This window comes from Melopsittacus undulatus, chromosome 11 (assembly GCF_012275295.1).
Source record: "Melopsittacus undulatus isolate bMelUnd1 chromosome 11, bMelUnd1.mat.Z, whole genome shotgun sequence".
NCBI lineage: Eukaryota > Metazoa > Chordata > Aves > Psittaciformes > Psittaculidae > Melopsittacus > Melopsittacus undulatus.
Window position 1 is genome coordinate 3,217,464 of NC_047537.1, and position 14,433 is coordinate 3,231,896.

Consider the following 14,433-nt stretch of genomic DNA (forward strand, 5'->3'; position numbering starts at 1 on the left):
TTGTGCCTCTAGTCCAGCTGAGAAGGGTCTGGGGAAGAGGCAGATGTTGCAGACTCTGGGGTATTTGGAAACAAAGAACTTCCTTTAGGACCCTGAGTTGCTTGAGAGTTAGGGTCTGCATGGATTGTGGCAGCTTTTGATTTCCATATCTTGGAAAGCTATCAGATCTGGCTAGGTAGCAAAAGTCTGTGTGAAAGCAGATGCTTTTCCTAGTGCTGCTGGAGCCTCTTACATCAGCCTAGAGGCCTCTGTGGAGAAAAAAAGTATAAATATATCACCAGTTCACATTTTTGTCTGTGCACTCACCTGTTTGAAGGTGTGTATGTGGCGGTGAAGGGTATATACATACACATTTGAAGAACAGTGTGAAGGGAAGCCAGAAGCAGGAGTAGCCCGATCTTAAATGACAATGTATTTATGAAAGTGATAATCGACTATTAAAGTAAACTTACACATTTCTTCCCTTGCCACTCTTCTCTTTGTCTGAATTTCAGGAGCTGCCTGCAAACAGTGTTCTGCTGATTTACTTGTCGGCCACGGGCGTGTTTCCATCAGGTCGTTCGGATAGTGAAGGTACAATAAAGGAATGCTCCCTGTCATGAACAGGGCTTGAATTCTCTTTATGTTCCAGGACAAGTGACCAAGAAAGATGTCACAAAGCTCCTTTTAAAAGACAAGTCAATTTTACTCTCCTGTCTACTTAGTAAGATAGTCTTTTTATTCCACAAACAGTAGTTCCCTGTGTTTTAATTAGTGAGCATTAGCCTGAAACCTTTTCAAAGGACATACCCAGTTTTTGATGCATCTGAAGTAGTAAAAGCTTCACCAATTTTGAAGGCCACATGGCTCAGATGATGCATCAGTGCAAAGTTAATAAAATGGCTGAATGGCACTTTGTGATTCTTTCCAATCTCCAGTACTGTTAAGAGCATAGGGCCAGGAGATGGGTGGTAAAAGGGCTGAAGCATCGGCAGGGACTGTTCTATTTGCACGCTTCTTAACCTGACAATTCAAGCCCTTCTCATGATTTCTGACAATTCCCCTCACTTCATCCTCCTGTTCTTTGCAACCTAGCAGAATATTTGGATGCAGCTGCAATCTAAAAGCTGAAAACTGGTTGGCTAAATAAATACAGTTGAAAGATCTATTTCTATAATTTAAGGAGGAAAAACCATCCTAAATATTGTACACACCTCATCTATTTGAGACTTGCATTCCTTTATAAGATGCATGCCTTGTCCATCCCAGTGCATGATTTATAGAGCTCTCAAAATGTTGAAAGACCAAAAAAAATCCCTGTCAGCTCTGGATTGTGGCAGTGATTTTTTTGAAGTGCTTTCAACATTTTACTTTTTGCTGCAACTTGGTGATAGGTTCTAACTAAACAGTGTTCTTTAAAGCCTGTGGTATGTCCCCCTCACTGCATGTTTTGTTTCAGCTTACTGTAGAGGCATCCAGGCTCTGTCATCTGAAGAGCTGCATACTCAGACTTCACTTTTCATTCAATGAATCCCATTACAACTGCATTCTTTTAATAAGGTAGTGTAGCCTGCACAGACCAAAAAGTTCTACCTTATTAAAAGGGAGAGCAGCTGCAAGTTGCACCATTTACTGCCTGTAAGCCATTTGTGTTTGACAGATCACATTTGTAACAGTGCTGAATTAATGTATGTTCTGTTCCTGATTTTGTGTTCCCAAAGCTTCCCTTAAATGGAAAGGTGTCTTATGTATCCAATCCTGAAAATACTGCATTTGGTGGCCACACAAGGGTCAACCAACTCTGCAAATGTGTAACAGAAGGAGGAAATCCTAATGCTTTTATTTTACTAATGTTAGTGGCACTTAATACCCATAGCAATGGCTGAAGTATTTTCTGGTATCTCTAGCACCCTTTTTTTCATGGTAGGATTTTATATTGTTTATAGCCATTACTTCCATCCTTGCTCTCCACCAGTTAGTGGGTAGCTCAGTTGTGCAAACTTAGCAGAGCATCTCTTTAGCTTACCCCTGAAAGCTTATTAATTCTCTGAGCAATCTCTTATCCCCTTTGCAGTGTTGTAACTGCAGATGATAGTATTATATCTGTTCTGAGAGGCTACAGGGGGGGTTTATTGACTTAGCCTCATTTTTGATGAGACTCTGAATCTAGAATATGCCAGCTCATACAGTAGTTCTACAAAGGTATTGATTTTCCCATATGAAATGTGTAATAGGTTTTAATCTGTTTTGCTGTGTAGTGCAACAAGAGCCAATATTTGGATCTTTTGTACTATGTTTATGGATAAATAGCAGATAAATAAATGAGAGGTCATGAAGCTGCGTTGCTTGCTTCTATTTGGTAGCTGCTGAAACTACTAAAAATGTATAAAACTGAATCAGTAGTTAGTAAAGTCTCCACATTCCTTCATCTCCTCCTTACAACTGCAGTAGTTCCAGTTCACTTAGTTTTCTGGGATTTGTGGTTGCTTCCTGCCTTTCATGTAATCGTTAAATCCATAGCAGAGGTGAGTTGCCTGTGCTAATTTGAGCTTTCTTTTTTGCCGTGTGTAGGTCCATATGATTTTGGTGGTGTTCTGACAAATAGCAACCGGGACATTATAAATGGGGATGCTATCCACAAGCGAAATCAGTCTTACAAGGAGATGCACTGGTAAGTCTCATGCGTGTGGCAACTGCGTATCAGAACAGTTTGTCTTTAATAGACAAAAAAGCTTCAAACCCTCTTGAACTCAAGTTCTTCAGTGTAAGACATCATAATGTAGATTGGCTTGAAGTTAAACCATTAGAAATTAATATCCAATTCCGAATGATGATTTAAGCACTCAAAAAGTATTACTGTGACAATCCAGACTCTTTATTACTGGAGAACTTCAAATTAATGGTGCATGGCTTCTCAAGAAGATAAAACATCTCTTGTTGGGAAAGAACTAGTAAGAAGTCCAACAGCCCATACTACATAGAACACCAAAATAGTTTTGCAGTTACTCTGAGGATGTATCTGAGGACTGGGGCATGGGGAGTTTGCTTGCTTTGTATCTGGACATGGGCAGCTGCGTGTCTAAGAACCTTGTGCAGTGTCACAGCTCTGCAGCAATTCTAGTGCTCTGTGAAGCATCACTTTCTTTTTCCAGTCTTCACCCTGGAGATCTCTACCCTTTCACAAGAAAGCCCCTGTTTATCATTGTGGACTCTTCAAACAGTGTCGCCTATAAGGTAAGGCTCTTGAAGGCAGGTACTGGTCTGACAGGATACAGTGTCAACCCCTAGTTAGCTTACACTTTTAACAGGCTATTTTTTTAAACAGTTTATATTCAGTCTTTCTTTTCTTTTGAGGTTGTGCATGCTAGTCAGGATCTCATCCTATGAATAGGAACAAGAAGGAGAAGCACATGAACAGCCGCTCATTGGAAAGTAATAAATCCTCCTGGAGGGAAAAAAGGTTCAAGATTTCCAAGGTCTCTGGTGGGAGGTTTATTTTTGTTATATACCAAAGACAAATCTTGGTGTGTGTGCATGGGGGAGGGAGATAACTAATATGCTTTTCTTTTTTCCAGTCATTCAACACTCAGTTGCTTTTAAGGAACAGAAAGGAGTCAAAGCATTGAGCCCGATCTTATAAAACTCAGGGTGTCAGTGTCTGAAAAGTATCTGAACCAAGGAAATAACAAATTAGCATCCAGTGTTACTGTAGAGTGGTATATACTTGGACATTGAGCTTGCTTCCTAGAGTGCTATGGACTTAGACTAGAATTAGTCCATGCCAAATCACCTTTGGGAATCTGCAATTTGGGTAATACAGAAGCTGGCATTTTCAGTCTGTTGCCAGTCGAATCTGGATAACATTTCAACATTTATTTCATTTGTGAATGGGATGTTAAGAGTGTGCTATATCTGGGGAAAGTGCCACTTCCTTCTGCCTCCCTTTTTATAGCTCCATTATGTGCAGTGAGAAAAGTGAACGTTCACAGCTGAATTTCAGAGGAGGAATAGGGACGTCTAGTGGCCAGATGAACTTGGTCCTTGTTCAGTATCCAGAGTCTGTGTTATTTGTTTTAAAGGCACTTGTTGGCCAATGAGAGGTGCCAAATCTGTGATCAGGATGATTCAGAATAGTGCTGTATTGAGCCAGGGAACTTTTACCTGACAGTCTTAAAAATGATCTGGCCTTTCTATAGCGTTTTAGGTTTGTTGTACTGCAATGCATGTTAAAGAGCTTTCAATATACTACTGCACTTAACTTCACCACACTAGATTTTGGTGCAGATCTGCTTTTTATTAATTTCAGTTCCCTACTTAAAGGGAGGCAAATACGATTGGAATGATTTACTTGTCTTTCTGAGAAAATAAGGATTTGGTAGGAATTTATTTTCCTTGTTCTGCAGTGAATTGACCATCAGGAGAATGTGAAGTACGTAGAAAGTGAAGCACGCCAGTGCTCTAGCACTGCTAAGCACACCAAGCAGCTGGTGTGAGAGGAGTCCAAACCTGCCTGTATGTAAGGAGTATAGAAATGTGAATTCTGGAAGTATTTCAGACCAGGATTATGGAAGTGGCTGCTAGGAGCTCTGACCCAGATCAGAATCATGTGGGCACAACTGTGAAGAATCTAAAAAGAGAATGAACAAGGGGAAGAAGCCCAAGAGCATGGACCCCTACTAAAAAGATCTAGTCAGCATTTGAGATCTCGCATTCACCTGCACAATCTGTTGCCACTGAACCCAGGCAGATAGATGTGTGGGGCTGGGTTTAGGTGTTTTGTCTTCAGCTGAAGGTAGATGGCAGAGCTCTCAATCACACTGTTTTCTAGTCCTTGTAAATTCCTGTCTGTCATCATTCTGTGCGTGCTTATGTGCTTGGTTCCTTGTTGCCAGAATATACCAATAGTGCTGTCCTGTGATTATCCTCTGGGTGTGTTGTGAGAGGCTTTGGAGACTCAGACAGTGGCACAAACAGAGGTTCTGTGCAACAGTGTGAGAAGGTGAAGTCATTGCATTTACCGATGTTTTTCCACATGGCTGCTCTGATCTGTTCTGATAGGACAGTAACTATCCTGACATTTAAATGTCACCACTAGCAGTACTGGCAGGAACAGCAACTGCTCACACATCCTTTTCCACAGCCCATGTCTGCTCTCCTGCATGTATTCTCATCCTCTCCCTCTCTCTGGAGGGCTTAAATGGTGACAAGTCAAAGTAAGTCCTGCCAGGAAGTGACTTGCCAGTTTGTCAAATCAGCGGCACTTGAACAGCTTCCTCCCCTATATATTTAGCTGAAAGTGGAAGATTACTGCAAATCCAGCATATCTACTTAAAGCCCTGATTTTAACACTTCCGTTTAAATATAGATGGGATATGGCTGTGTTCTTGAAAGCTACCACTGTGTATGTGGGTGAAATAATATTTTTAAATCAGTATCTTCCTGTAGCTGTGGTTGTCTACGATTATGGTCAAAAGCAGAGTCTTTAAACATCTAAACCAAGACAAAAACTCTAGCCAGTAACAATGCAAGGCCTTTGTCAGTGGTGTGGTGCAAATACTCAGCTTAGTAAGGCTTGCATGTGAAGTGACTTCTTTTGGAGCTGATGGGTAGTTCTTTTTTGGAAAGAGATGTACATGAAATGCATTTTAGAAAGCAGAAATGCTTCAGAATACTGAAGTAAAAAAAACAGAGTTGATTTTGAAACAGAAACGTGTTTTACCCTTTTTGGAGTTGTCCATGCACTGAAAGGTTCTCATCTAGAGCTCTTACCAACATCTAGACTGCAGGGCAGGTTTTCCTGGTGCACTCTGTTGTCCTCTGCTCCAAGCCATGGCTTTGTTGCATGTGTGCCCACAGTGTTTCCTATGGAACTTGGGAGCAGAGGAGGGGGTGGTGAGTGAATCCTGGTGTTTGCTTGGGCTGTGGTAGGCAGCTGTGTGGGCAGGAGCTGACACAGGAACCTGGAAGCTTGAGAGCTTTATTCTCCAGGATCTATAATTTAGATGTAGCGACTGGCATGAGCAGTTATGTTCCAAAGAGAACATTCAGTGTTAAACCGTGTAGTTTCTCCCCTTTGCAGGACTTGCTAGCTATGTTGACTTACCTCTGCAGACTCCAAAATGATCTCAGATACTGTCAGTGAGTAATACCTTTCCCGAGATACATGAGTGACCCTTGGTTTTGCTTTATAGTTGTAGACAGTGTTTAATTGCATTGTCATTTTTACTGGTGCAAAGTCTTGCTTTGGTCTCTGAGTGATACAAGGTAGGATTAAACACTTACATCTGCTCATGAATACTAGGCGTACATGTAACCTGCCAGTATTCAGTGTATTCAGTTCAAGCTGGCACTGTCTGGGGTGACTCCTGGAGTGTTTTGATGTAGCACAGTTTTACTAATTACAGGGCTGCCCTGCAGTTACTGTCTTCATGGTAATAGTCTTTTTTTCTTCATTAGATATAAACCTTAGTATCTAGCATTACAGATCTCCCTTGGGCCCCTAATGAAAAAGAAGGGGGTTTAGGACTAGTCAGCACTCTGTCAGATAGAGGAAATGTTTTGATTAGGGTAGATTACTGTCTTTAATAGTTAGCAGGCTTAGTTTCAGTGAATGAATTTAATCTAATTTAATTGCAATACACTGCCTGGATGGGAAAGTTCCATTTGAATTAAGCAGAAGCCAGAAGGAATAAAATAGTTAGCTTTTTAATGACTCTACACAAGCAAATAGTTCTAATGATGTACACCTTACATTTACAACTTGCCAGTTGTAAGAATATAATCTGAGACGTGTGCTCACTTATGTGCTCTGGATGCATGGTTTGAATGTGTGCTCTAGCAGGATGCAAACATGGCCATTTACATTTGCTCTGGCTTTGCAAGCCTGCAGTTTTAGGAAAGGTGTTTTGGTGAGAGACATACGACAGCTGATGAGGTTGTGTAAGTGAATGTCTTGTTTTCTTGGTGGTAATTATTACCAATCAGGATACGTACCACACAGATACACAGTAGGACTGTATCAGGTCAATGCAGGTGAAACTGGACAATGGTGTCTTTGAGATTTCTGGACAAATTCTTGTGCAGTGTTTAAGGTGCTGGTGGAAGGTGCATGAAATGAGTATAGTGAAATGAGGGTTTAGTAGAGCAGATGTTAAGGTTATGACATACTTGCTTTAAAGGAAATCTATTGTAAAACTTTTCTCCACTGGGCTCTTGTGTTTCATCAGACACAGTTCCTCCCTGCTAGAAAGAAAAGGGGAAAGAAATTACTGTGGATAGTTCAGTTGGTATTGAGGAAATATGCTAGATGTGGTTCGACCTGAAAGCCAGCAGCTTTCACTTCTACTGCAGAACATGATTTATGTTTCTTTCTTTCTTTTCCAAGTAATACTATGGAAAGCCATATTTCCATGAAATTAGTGTCTGCTCTCAGTGGCAGTGAAATGAGAGAATTGCAATTCCTTCAAAATGTAATGGGTTATATTCTTTCTGTGCTGTGATTTATGAGTAAGTCAACCTTACTGCTGATACTGAGATGTGTGACGGGCATTAGTGTCTTCTCTGTCATTAATAGTCTTTGTTTGTACCCTTAACCTGCTGAATATTCAGAAGCAAAGTGACCATCAATACTTCAAAATTCTTCTCTGTTACAGAATTTCACAAACCTGTTTGGACAGCCATTGGTGTGTTTGCTTTCTCCAACAGCATATCCAAAAGCGCTACAAGGTATGTGCAGTATTGGGTTTTGTAACAATTTGATCATATATCTATCCCAAACAAATATAACTTAGATTCTTCAGAAAAAGGTAGCTTTTCATCACTATGGAATCCCTAAGTCAGATTGTTCCCTGGAGTGGTATGATAAAGTTTAGCTACTGTTTATGGCAAATAATTCATCCTAACAATGATATTTCTACAGATGGTTTCAACAAGTGCTGGGAGACAAAGTCTCCTCTACATGGAGACTTAGAAAATTGCCAGCTCAGTGCTGGGGTGATTATCATGGTTATTAGCACGTTGGGTAGCTCTGTTAGTCCCAGAAGGTGAGCAAAATCAGTGGCTTTGTATGCCCTGAGAAGGTGCATTTATAGTAGGAACAGGCAATGAAACGTTATATTCTTAAGTCTTTGTGACTACTATAAAACATAAATCTTTCTAGGCTTTCTAGTTGGAATTTGTCATGTTAAGGTTATTATCCATCACAAAGACAACTATAAAGGCCTAGCCTCTTTCAGACAGCATCATGAGAGAACATGCAAGAAGTAGAAGCTTCTCATTTGTTTTGAAATGATTCCTGTTATTTAGCTGAAGCTTAAGTAGAAAATAAGCACTGTAGTACTGAAATAACCCCAAACAAACCAACCCAAAACCAACATGCTGCATACCCAGGTCCTGGAGAAAATACACCAAAGCAAGTCAGTTATCCTTGCTGAGGTGGAAGTGACCTTTCTGTTTGGGCATGTGCTCTTGTGTACATTGCCTTTTTGACTTCCTGGTTGATTGAGATGAAGCTTGGACCCCTGTGTAGCATGTTGAACTGCATGGAGTTAATGAGCTTTAGGATACTGTGATGCCCAGCAAAAGGGCAAGTATGTCAACTGTGGAGGGTGTTATAGGTTCAACTGCCTGTGTCTTTGAATGGAATAAGAATGCCCATGTCTAATAACTTCTCTCTAGGGTTTCTAATCAGTATTTTCTATCAGTTGTTTCAATTGTTGTGTTCAAGTTGTGTGCTCAAACTGAACACACAGGCCTCACACAATTCACAAGGAAAAGCCAATTTCTCTTGATGTGAACACACCTCTCCAGTAAGCCTTTATTGCCAGTCACTGCATCATCTTGAGAGCAGATTTGCCACAAGAGGGGAGAAGGTGCAGATAACACAGAGGTGTAGCTCCTCTGTTACAGCATTTAGTGAGTGAGCAATTTCATTCTGGGGCAGGGAAAGCTTTCCTGTTTTGTGTGCCAAATGTATCTCTTTGTCTATTGATTTACTTTATTTCTTCTAGATCAGTCCCAGCGGGGCAGCCTCTTCACACTCTTTCTGAACAATCCTTTAATGGCATTCCTGTTTGTCTCTGGATTATCAAGCATGCGCAGAGGACTGTGGGAGAAGTGTCAAGATTACCTTAGGAAAATCAACAGAGATATTGCCCAGCTGCTGACCCACTCCCGATCCATAGGTCCGTGCTGCTTAAGCAACATGCTGGTTTTCCTTGCTTTGATTTTCCAAGGGACAGAATAGGGAATAAGGGGAATGCATGTGAATTTGTAGTGGTTTCCCCTAAGTCTCTCTATTTTTTTTTTTCTTTTTTGAATTTATTTTTTAAGCATTTCTAAGCTGATTTTTTTTATTTGTCTTCTCTACAGATCAGTCCTTTCTTCAGTTTTTTGGGGATGAATTTCTTCGCTTGCTTCTAACAAGATTTATCTTCTGTTCGGCTACTATGAGGATGCACAAAATCTTCCGGGTATGGAAGGATATCTGTTCCTTTGAGAACAACAATACAGTGCATGTAGAACTGCACTGCCTCAGGATGGAAGGGTCTTAGGGCTAAGCATATCACTGTGACATCAGAAGGATAACTGATGCCCACATACCTATGCCTACAGCTTGTGTTGAATCTGTGCCTTTGTATCTCTCCAAAGGCATGAAGCCTTTGACTTGCTGAAGTCTTACACAGCCTTATGTGCTAGAAAAGTTCCTCTTAATAATTCAAGATTATTATTGCTACACAACTAAAAATGTGTAGAACAGGAATATAAGAGGGAGTGGAGTGGAATGTTATTGCTTGAATGTTTTCTAGTGTGAATGGATTTAGAAAGGTCTTTGAAGTGTAAATAAATAAGCTAAACAGGAAGATGGTGTTTCCCCTCCATGTTGGTTAATGCTGTGCCAACAGTGAAGGCTGCTTCTGGATCTACACTGTTTTATATATGAGTGTTGGCACATAAACTGCCTACTCCATTTTAAACACTACGGAAAACAAATGGAAGTTGAAGCACAGAAAGGTACAGTATTCATCTTGTCTAACTGCAGACATCTAGTAGCTTTCCAAACCTAAGGTAGCTACCTGGACTTTGATACAGGGAAAAGAAGCAGGTCTTCTGATAGTGGGGATAGTTTTGCCCCCAGTGTCTTAGATATTTGGTCTAAGATGAGATGAATCTCCCACTGGAGATGCATTTACATGTCTATAATTTCAAGAAATAAACTCCAGTCTAGGAGGTAAGTATATGTGAAGTCTTTTTGTCTTTTGTGGTGTTTTCTTCCTTGCAAGGCTTCTGTGAACCTATTATTAACCATTTTAGAGGAATGGACATTTGAATTGCCACTATGACATCTCTGAGTCAATGTAAAGGGAAAACTGAGAACGCTAGAGTCTTTTCTCTCTATCTGGCATGCTAAACATGGCTCGAATGTCTGATTCTCTTTGTTTTCACTGTCATCTAGCAGGAGACTCGAAACTATCCAGAATCTTACCCTCAGCTGCCACGAGATGAAACGGTGGAGAACCCTCACCTCCAAAAGCACATTTTGGAGCTGGCTTCCATACTGGATGTTAGGAATGTTTTCCTGGAAAACACCCTCGATGACTATTAAAAGAAACTGTCTTACTGCAAAGGGGTTTCCCTGGCCACAGATTTTGAATGGTGCAGTTTTATAATGTGAAAATCATAAAAGGAAGTACTTGATTTTATTTTTCAATTTAGGACCGTTATTTTAAGGAGTAATAATAGACAGCTGTTAGTTTTAGCTGTTCCATTCTGTATGGGGTCAATTTTATAAGCAGAAGTTTTCATGTCTTTTAAATGTTAAACTAAAGAATCACTAGAGGTTTATTTCTGGTCTTGTGGCTATCAACCACATTTCCAACAGCTGATCCTAAGCCTAGAAGTGTTATTGGTTACCTTTAGGCCACGTTTGTGGAAATCCTTTATTTTTATACAATTTTAAGAAATTGGGAAGAAAAAAATCAATAGAAAACCAATATTTTATCCCCAAAGAGTCTGGATTTGAAATGGTAAAGATGGAACCACACAGTGCAGACCAACAATAGCAATAAAACGAGTCCTTCGTAACAAATATATTTTTTCAGTCTTAGGCAAGTGAGTAGACAAAACTGTGGACAATTAAATTGCATTTGGAGCAGTGGGTTTGAAGTTGTAAAGATACTTAATGCTCCCCATAAATTTGACACAGCAATTTTATATATGAACTTTGTACTGCTGGCCAAGAACACAATTTCCACTCTGCTTCACTGACAGGTGGTTAGCAGATTAACAGATTACAAACCCAAGAAAGCTAACCCTCCTTTCTCACTGTATATGGGTCATCTTGCTATTTGTATTGCTACCACAGTTTTCCAAGTGGAGGGGCCATTCTTCATTTTGAGGTGTTAGATAGAAATTCATACATTTCCAGCAGGTGTATCCCTCCTTTCAGTATATGGATGGAATGTGTGGCTCCCCCAGTGTTACCAGCACCTCATAGGAGCTGAAGGAATGTCCCATACAGTGCAAACATGAGCACTTCCTATTGCTTGTTTACTTGACCCATTTGTGCTGGATCCCTGTGCCACAGGAGAGATGCTGGTGCTCCTCTTGCAGGTTAAACAAAGTGGGTGCTGCCATAAAGTCCTATTAATGTTTTGCATGCCCACCCTTGCATCTCAGTCCTGTCTCTGAACCAGATGGAGGGGCTGTAATAATGACTGGCAGCACTGCAGGCTCCCTCAGCCTGTGATGCTCAGTTTGGGTATGTTCTGTACAGTGGCTGGAGAAGGCTGTTTTGACTGCTAGGAAAGTGCTTGCTGACTCATTTGCACTGTGCTGCCTGCCTTGCAGAGCTAGAGGACCTCTTGCAACTCCTGACAGTGAAGGTGTGAGCGAGGAGAAGGGAAATACTTTATTAAATGAAAACGTCTGTTCCATGGGCTGCTAGAAGAGAAGTGAAAGGGCAAGTCTGATCAGTGCTTTTCTGTTGAACCCCAGCCATGCCTCTATTTTTAGGTGGAAAATTGCAGAATTTGTTGGTAGGCCTGTTTGCAATGCCATAGCACAAGGTACGATCTGGTCAGCTGGAATAAGTGAAGGGCACTGGTGGACCCCATTCAGCTGAGGAAAGCACAGTATGGAACAGCAAGAATTCCTGGAGTGTAGCTGGGGAGTTTGCATGAAGGATCTTTGTAGTTGGGCTGAAGCTTTTGTCATCCATTCTTTAATTTCCCAAATGTAAAATACCCTGTGAATGCTCGTGTTCATTCTAAGCAGTCTCAAAGCTGGTATATTGAGCCCCCACCACTTGGTGCTGCTCTTCTTTGGACTATGGCAGGACTTCATTACCTGGGATGTGGAGTTTATTTTGAAGAGTGTATGTTTGTGTGTGTGCATGTGTGTTCTAGGCGTTTGTGTGTATATGTACAATACTCATACATTTACTGGCTGGTGTAAATTGTAAATATGTATATATGTATAGGTACTTGTATATGTATTAAAAAGAATGAAACACTGCAATGTCTATATACAAAATTTATATATACACACATACGCCACTTTGGGTGTATTCCACAAGGTGTTGCAGCTCATTTGTGGTTGTAGTAAAGGTTATGGCTCTTCTGCCATTGTAATTTGCTGTTTCTGGGGACTTACTCTTGGGCCATGAAGTAATTCATAGCTCATTTAGGTACAGGCCTTAGTTACCCAGGGGAATGGGTACTCCTGTATGTATTACAGTGATAAGATTCATGTATTCTTAACTGTGAAGCTGATCTTTCTTTGTGGTAGGAGGTCCCCAGTTACATGGGAATGTATGTAGAAGCTAAAGATACAGAAATCCTTCATTGCAGCAGCGAGAAACAGGTTATCTGTTGCCCTGCCTGCTGCTCCACCAGCAGTGTTCAGCTTGCATGGAAAAAGGGAATTTTGTTTTCCCCAGCTCACTGCCTTCCAACCAAATGCTTTTGTTTTGCTTTAGCTTTTGCTTTGACGAAGATGTCCTCATTTTGGTTCCAAATACATGGAACAGAGTATGCTATGTCTATGCATAGGAGTGATGATGGTTCTGTTAGTGTTGGCTGGTGACCTCTGGGCCATGTTGCTTGTTCACTGACTGAGAAAGCCTTGGCAGACCCAGTCTTCATTTCAGCTGGGCTGAAGCAAGGAGTCCTTGCTTGTGATCTGAGAGGTTTCTAATCCACTTTTCAGCCCTAATAGGAGGTTCTGTTTGCTTGTTACCAATGTAGATCTAATCAGAGGAGAATGCACTTCTTAAAAAGCAAAAAAACACCTGAAGAAGCTGGAATGTAGGAGGAGAATACAAGGCCTTTGAAATTAGTTCAGAAGTCAAACTTAATCAGTGATGACTGTCCAAATCAAAAGTTCGTTCTTGAGGTCTCTCATTCTCTTCTTACCTACTGACCTTTTGTTCAGAAGAGATGCTGCTGGCAGGGATATTTAAAGACTTAAGATTTCACTCGTGTTGGTAGGAGTATGAAATTCTTCTTTCTAAGCAAAAAGCTGGTACAATCTCCTCTAGCTGTAGATAGGATGATCTTGAATTTTGAGCCATTCCGCTCCCTTCCCACCCAAAGCAACTGCATTCAAGATGAAAATACTGTTATTTTCCCCTCCAAGTAAAAGCTTGTCTTGTTTCAACTTACTAAGTCATTCTAAACTTGTGCTACTATGTGCTATGTGCTGTGGTCGTAGGTACCTTCTTAATGTATGCTTATATGTACTGAAGAAAAATTTGGTTTATATATCTAGCAGTCCTCAGTGTGGACGCAAAGCAAACCCTGAACCATTTTTAAGTGAGAAGAGAACAAATTCTTCTCAGGCCTAAAGGCCTCCCTCTTGTCTCGCTTTCCATTTCTCCATAACATAATCTTTATTGCTTATGTTGGTGGAGAAGACTTGCCACCACCAGGCAATCTGGAATTAAAGGGGTGAATTCTGCATGTAGTACATCGAGAGGAGAATGCAAACTGGACCAAAGGTGTCCTTATTGGACTACTTCTGCCTGGCTCCCCACTTACTGCACGTGGCATGTTCAAACCCCTCTTTTGTACTCCTGCTCAAACTGGCTGCAGAACGTCCAGCCAAACTTCCTGCTGTTGTCTTGTTTTTTCCCCTTTGACTTCCCAAAATAGCAATGATGGGAATACACGGTTATGAGGTTTTAATGCTCTGGTTTTTAATTACTCTTGAGGTGCATCATTTTGCTTCATGGGCAAGCTAAACGGAGCACTAACTTCTGGGAGCTGTGCAAACCAGACTCACTCCCTGGAATGCTTGCTTGGGAACTTCCAGGATGGTTTGTTTGGGTAGCTCAGCAAAATAGTATCTGTCAAGTCATGATGTACTAAAGGCTTCATGACTCTTCCCTAGGGAGATGTCTTTTAAGAATCATAGGAAGTAGATGGAGAGAACAGGAAATCAGGCTCCAAATAATCA

The 14,433-nt window shown here is 40.9% G+C and overlaps 1 protein-coding gene across 2 annotated transcripts in view; it reads left to right on the plus strand.

Annotated features, from left to right (window-relative positions):
- SCAI (suppressor of cancer cell invasion) overlaps positions 1–12,491 on the plus strand; it is a 40,724-nt gene extending 28,233 nt beyond the window's left edge. The window contains exons 12-18 of one of the 2 annotated variants that reach the window (XM_034067774.1): positions 495–573; positions 2,551–2,650; positions 3,132–3,213; positions 7,632–7,704; positions 8,988–9,161; positions 9,349–9,449; positions 10,433–12,491. In XM_034067774.1, the coding sequence (XP_033923665.1) occupies positions 495–573; positions 2,551–2,650; positions 3,132–3,213; positions 7,632–7,704; positions 8,988–9,161; positions 9,349–9,449; positions 10,433–10,582 (759 nt within the window). In that variant the 3' untranslated portion in view covers positions 10,583–12,491. The remainder of the gene's footprint in view (positions 1–494; positions 574–2,550; positions 2,651–3,131; positions 3,214–7,631; positions 7,705–8,987; positions 9,162–9,348; positions 9,450–10,432) is intronic. The other variant, XM_034067775.1, reaches the window with a different exon arrangement.
- Positions 12,492–14,433: the final 1,942 nt, after the last annotated feature.